Consider the following 6,558-nt stretch of genomic DNA (forward strand, 5'->3'; position numbering starts at 1 on the left):
TTTTATTTTTAACTATATTTAATGCTCCATACATGTGTCTAAAGGTGAGGCAAAAATTTTGGGTGAAAAATTTTTGTAACTAAACGGGTGATCAAAAAATACTAGCACCTGTTTGACCCGAGTGCAGGGTTCTTCCATGGCGCCGAGAACTGAAGTCTGATCCGGACTGCACGGTTCTTCACTGGTTAGCTATGAGACAGAATACAGATCCAACTACTAGTTGGCAAATTGCAGAATGCAAGTGGACGCTTGCCTCAGCTTAATTATACTATACTGCACTACTGCACTACGCGCTAATCTATGATAAGGGTTTGGCTCTTCGGCGCTAATCTAATCAAGCTGGAGATTTCTATAACACTCTTATTAAAAAAGTAGCCTAAGCTTTTCATCATGTGCTCCTTCCGAGTCATCATGATCCATTATTACAACCCAAAGTCGTCGCCTTGTTCCATGAATTATTGAGATTGCTGCGGCCAGGAAAGGCGCCTTTGCCACCGACAGTCGAGGCAATAATCAAAGCCGAAGCTCGAGTACTTAATGTACGGCTAGTTCATCAGTCGCGGCGGCACCACCACGGCCATCCACATCCCCGCCGACGCCGGCCCATGGAGAAGGACGCCATGGCTCCCAGGAGGCAGCAGACCGTGGTCATGTACCCGAGCTTCGGCGTTGGCCACATCATCCCCATGACGGAGCTCGCCAGGGTCCTCCTCCGCCGGGGCCTCGACGTCACCATGGTGCTCATCGAGCGGCCCTTCTGGCCCTCCGACTCCGGCGCCGCCACCACCCGTCGGGTCATGGCCGCGAACCCGGCCATCACGTTCCACGTCCTCCCTCCCGACCCGTCGCCCCCCGACTTCGCCGGCTCCACCAAGCCCCCGTTCTTCCACACGCTCCAGCTGCTGCGCAGGTACAACGGTGAGCTCGGGCGCTTCCTCCGCTCCTTCCCGCGCCGCCGCCTGCACTCCGTGGTCACCGGCATGTTCTCCACCTACGCCGCCGAGGTCGCCGCCGAGCTGGGCGTCCCCGCCTACACGTTCTTCGCCTCGGGCGCTGGGTTCCTGGCCGTCGTGGCCCAGCTGCCGGCGCTGCTCGCCGGCAGGCAGGAGGGCCTCAAGGTCCTCGGGGACGCGCCGCTCGAGTTCCTCGGCGTCCCGCCGATCCCCGCGTCGCATATGGTGAAGGAGTTGCTGGAGCACCCGGAGGAGGACATGTGCAACGCCATGGTGGACGCCCTGAAGCGCGTCGCCGACACCGACGGCGTCCTGGTGAACACGTTCGAGTCGCTAGAGAGCCGCGCCGTGCAGGCGCTCAGGGACCCCCGGTGCGTCCCCGGCAAGGCGATGCCCCCGATCTACTGCATCGGACCCGTGGTCGGCGACGGCTCGCCGCATCGGGAGATGCCTCCCGAGAGGAGGCACGAGTTGCTGGCGTGGCTGGACGCGCAGCCGGAGCGCAGCGTCGTGTACCTCTGCTTCGGGAGCAGGGGCACGCTCCCGGCGGAGCAGCTCCGGGAGATCGCCGTCGGCCTGGAGAGATCCGGGCACCGGTTCCTCTGGGTGGTGCGCACGCCGGCCGGCACCGACGACCCGAAGAAGTTCCTGGAGCAGCGCCCGGAGCCGGACCTGGAGGCCCTGCTCCCGGCGGGCTTCCTGGAGCGGACCGGGGGGCGGGGCCTCGTCGTCCCGTCGTGGGCGCCGCAGGCGGCCGTGCTCCGCCACCTGTCGACGGGCGCGTTCGTGACGCACTGCGGGTGGAACTCGGTGCTGGAGGCCGTCGCGGCGGGGGTGCCGATGCTCTGCTGGCCGCTCTACTCGGAGCAAATGCTGAACAAGGTGCTGATGACCGACCTCGACATGGGCGTCGCCTGGGAGATGGAGGGGTACGCGGCGGGTCGCGTTGGGGCCGAGGAAGTGGAGGCAAAGGTGCGGCTGGTGATGGACTCGGAGGAGGGCAGGGAGCTCAGGGCGCGAGTGGCGGCGCGCAGGGAAGACGCCATGGCCGCGCTGGAGGACGGGGGCACGTCGCAGGAGGCGCTCGCCCGCTTCTTGGCGGACGTGGACAAGCTCCGAGGGCAGCTCGGCGATTGAGTGCTACTACTCTTCTCGATTGCGCCATCCCGTGTTAATTTTGGGTTATTTGTTTCTACAAATTTCCATCACTGTTTATGTCATCCTCCGACGATTGTGTAGTTGACTAGCAGGAATAAAGAAGCAGCACAGGGTTTTGCAGCCCAATGGCTCTATAAACACATAAAAATTCATTTAAACTATAAAAACATATAAATCAGCTTCAAAATATTTGAAACTTGTATGAGAAAACATATATGTAGTACATTTTATGTAAACAAATATTTTGTAGTATATAAGATAATTTATTTTGCAAGTTACAGTTGGCATTTTTTAATGTTGCTACCAGTTTAACCAGCAACGGGACAAGAGAATATCTTGGTATGCTGAACGTCACGAAAAAATCCACAAGCGCACGAATATCGCTGTAGCTTTCAACTTCAGAATATTCAAAATGTTATCCAATCCAAGGGAACATGAGTACTACAGTTCAGGCTCATCAAAAAACACAACACCGGTAGGATCAAGGGGCAGAGAAGACTATTCAGATTCAAGATAAGAACAGACTAAGATTCAACTGTTTACATCGGGCACCAGTTTCGTCTGGTCAAACTAGAAGTTCTAATATAGGCTATTGTCGTGCAACCGAACATAGAAGATTACGATGGCACAAAACAGGATTGTCATCACCTGCAGGCTACCTCTACAAACTGTGGGCGCACAACAATCGAATGGTAAAATCTAGTCTAGGCACCACGTCTACACTATCGTTTACTAGCTCTAGTCCCGGCTAAGAATACCCGTCTCTATCAGAAGTCTTAGACAAAAGCTAACCAATAATACTAGTGAACACTCAATCCAGTAAACAGATAGAAACTACTACTGAGTTTGAAATAAAATTACTAAATACTGAATAAGTCACAAACATTTACAGACCGATAAGCATCTGTCAAGGTACAAGCGGAGAAGAGTGCCGATATACCCGGCACTTCCCCAGCTTCTCCTTACTCTCTCCCTATTTCTCCTACACTCCTAGGCTGCCTAAGCACCTAGGGAGAGCTCCCTAGCTCTAAGAGAGGTAAGAGTGAAATGGTGTGAAGATGTGTGTGTTCGTTCTCTAGCCCCCCCTCTCATATTTATAGGGAGGAGCAATGAGGTCTTCACGCGGCAAATGCAGCAGGAGAGGCACCTCAAATCGACATAAGAAAGCTACTAGGAAGCAACAGGACCAAGTCGGAGGTCGGTGGAGCTAGTCACTGGTTGGCCGACCAGTGGGGTCGGCCGACTAGTGGGCCCCACCTCTGACCACCGTCTTTAGCCAGGAAACTTCCTGGTGGGTCCCATTGGTCTTGGCACATACTTAAGCTTCTGACATGTGGGTTTTTTTTTTGCTCCGGTGAGTCCTTTGATCCATGTGACGACACGTGCCGCTCTCTGATTTGTTGAATACCTTGGATCATGACCTACCACCTAACTTCAATTTTAGTCTAAATTCACCTGCATACAATCTCAAACCAGCATTCGTGGAATTTGTTAGTATTTCATTCTATGTTACTATTTATTTCACCTTTATGCATGGTTTTCATGTCGGAGTTGATGGTTAAAATAGGTCAAATTAGACCGTCAACAGTTAATTCAAAGGCACCTTAATTGAGTAAATAAAACACTAAATTGGCCAACAGAAATGGGTTAGATCATTTTCTCGGCGCTTATACAAGGCCCAACGTATTGTGTCCGGATGATCGACCATTTGGATCACATCCTTCTGTTATAAAATCACCTCCATCTTCCTCTCTCCCTTCACACAGATCAACCACACCCTCAGATTCGGGCATTCGGCTCACTACACCACACTCCGCCGCCTTCCACCTGCTCCTCGGCCTCTAGTGTCGCTTCCCTCCTCCGCTGAGCTGAGCCATGTGTCAGTGCCGCGCCTGTGCCCGTGCTCCCCGCTGAGCTGAGCCAGGCGTGGTAGATACCTGAGTCGGACGACCACTACCTCGATGACCTCAGCCTCGGTGAGCGCCAGCTGCTCAAGGGCTGGTCCGGCCTGTGGCAGACGCTGCTCTTCCACGTGCTTGCTACTCTGCAGGTAGAAATGCACAACGGCTTGTAGTAGCGACTGCTAGTGGCGGATCCGAAATTTGCACTTTACGGGAGGCGGGGGGGGGGGGGTCATCTCCCTTCTCCTTCCTCCAACCCCCTCTTCTTCTTCTCTCTCATCTTTCCTCTTCTTCTCCCTCCTCCTCACGGGCTTGAGCCCCCCTGACCACACGCTGGATCGGCCCCTGGCCGCCGCGGAGCTTATCGTAGCCGCAGATCTCGCCTTAGGCCGCAGTCCCCAAACCCCCTTGCATGTAGCGGGCAGATTTTAAACTGTGATGGGCTCCACATCGGTTAATCAGAAATGTGCTCAGGGAACCAAATCCTGCCTCGCGCGGCCTGGACCGCACCCGCCCGCCTTGAATTTTTGCCTCGTGCCTTGGCTTTGAGGAGGTTAGGTACTGTAGAAACACTATGCTTTTTTCGTACTGCCCTCGGCTCGTGTTGTGTTCACCGTGAAGATTGATGACAATGGAGACAAGTTGTGCTGTGAATATGGGCTTTTTGAGCATTCTGGCATGTTGTGCTGCCATTCTTTGACGGTTGGTATGATTTCTTTCCTTTGAAGGTTGAGGAGCTGAGGTGTGGAATGGTTGATTCAGCCAGAGGAGGATGGCAGCGAGTTCTGGATCTCGCCGTCGACCTCCCTGGCTACTTTACGTCGTTGTGACAAGTTGCCAGTGCTGCGGCCTGCCCTTTCCTTCTTATTCTTATCATCATTGATTTTGCTTCATGTAGTGGCGGTTTTAGTTTTGGAGAAGGGAAGTTGCAGTACTCCTTCTGTCCCAAAATAAATGCACTTCTAAAGTTTAGGTGTGGAGAGTGATGCTAGTGTGAAATTACATATATTTATTCTCTAATAAAGATATAATGATTGCATTTTGGGAGGATAGAAAGTAGAAAAAGACAACTAGAACTAGGTTGTCTCATTCATAGATATGCTTTTATTTTGGGATACATTTTAAACTCTAGAAGTGCATTTACTTTGGGATGGAGGGAGTATCTTGGATCTAGTGTAACGTGATATAATGGAGGAAACACAACCCTGAGGTTTTGTAATGTTATTGATTGCTCACCAGTAGCATTGCATCAAGGAGCTCAGCTTAGCATATTGAAGTGGTTGTGTGGTTGCATATATGTTCTAGAAATATGTATATTAGGAGATGATAAGCATTAAAAAGTTTGGAGCTATTTGTGATTCATATTACACTTAAGCCTTAATTGTTAAATTATTGTGGTCTCTTGTTGATGTGATTTTCCAACTGTCCTATGTTTGCTTCCCCGTATCTAAAATTCCAAATTAAAATACATGTACCTTAAATAAAATTCAAACAATTACATAAAAATAATATTTAGTCCCATATGTTCCATTATAGACTATATCCAAGAGATAGATAGATCAAGAGTTCAATTGTATGTTAGGGATAATTCAACCTTCTATATCAAAATTATCATAAAACAATTGTAATACTATATGAATTTGATCCAAAAATTCTATAAACTTTCATAACAACATAACTTGGGTCCATAAGCTTGCCATTAAAGTTTTAAATGAGTTTATCAAAGTTGGATTATACATTGTTCACAAATAGATACATCTCTTACAAAGTTTCATATAACATAACTCAAACATTGTAGATTTCATATCTCGGAACATTTCCAAACTCGTATGCACCTAAAATTTTGACACAACCATATGGTTATCTTAGTATTAGGAAATATAAAGTTAGCTGAGAAATTGTTAGGCAAGAAAAATAATTTTCTATTTTGCACTAGTTGGAAGAAAAAAAAAACTACATAACAAAGATACGAGAAATAGAAATTTACTCACGAACAAACGCTATTGAATGAAAGATCTTGATTTAAGAAAAATTTAGAAAAAGGAACCATCAAATTTGGATTATATATGACGGAGAAACACTAGTTGAAAGTTTTAGTTCCAAATTAAAAAGAGAAAGATGAACTGTTCATATATCTTGGTTGGAGTCGAACCGGTAATATAATCAGTTTATATAAATTTTTTTATACATAATTACACAATCGAGTCTGCAGCCTAGCGGTCTGTGATGTGCTCAAGATTCGGGAGATAGCGAAATCCACTCCATACAGACGCAGTTTTGCTGCGCATTTTCTTATTTTATCCGCAGCTTATGTTGTACAAGCTTTCCTACTAGTTACTGCCAAATGCTGTAGTAGTGCATTTGCTCTGCATGAGGTACTATTGCAATAGGTCGTGGGTTCCATTCTCCCCCCGAGTTTTTTCACTAACATTTTCCATTTTAGATCTGCCACTTGTTGGTGTGGGCCAAGCCACAGCCATCTGATCGGCCTGGGCCGGTGTGTTTGTATTTAACAATGTTACATTTTCCGTTTTAGATCTGCCACT

The 6,558-nt window shown here is 48.9% G+C and overlaps 1 protein-coding gene across 1 annotated transcript; it reads left to right on the forward strand.

Moving 5' to 3' along the window:
• The first annotated feature begins 304 nt into the window (after positions 1 to 304).
• LOC120670929 (anthocyanidin 5,3-O-glucosyltransferase-like) lies at positions 305 to 2,237 on the forward strand. Its single transcript, XM_039951124.1, has one exon. The coding sequence runs from the start codon at positions 606 to 608 to the stop codon at positions 2,088 to 2,090; it is 1,485 nt and encodes a 494-aa protein (XP_039807058.1). The 5' UTR covers positions 305 to 605; the 3' UTR covers positions 2,091 to 2,237.
• Positions 2,238 to 6,558: the final 4,321 nt, after the last annotated feature.

This window comes from Panicum virgatum, chromosome 4N, assembly GCF_016808335.1.
Source record: "Panicum virgatum strain AP13 chromosome 4N, P.virgatum_v5, whole genome shotgun sequence".
Lineage (NCBI taxonomy): Eukaryota > Viridiplantae > Streptophyta > Magnoliopsida > Poales > Poaceae > Panicum > Panicum virgatum.

Excerpts from the sequence above, each read along its gene's own strand:
- LOC120670929 (XM_039951124.1), top strand. The coding sequence starts at position 606 with ATGGAGAAGGACGCCATGGCTCCCAGGAGGCAGCAGACCGTGGTCATG.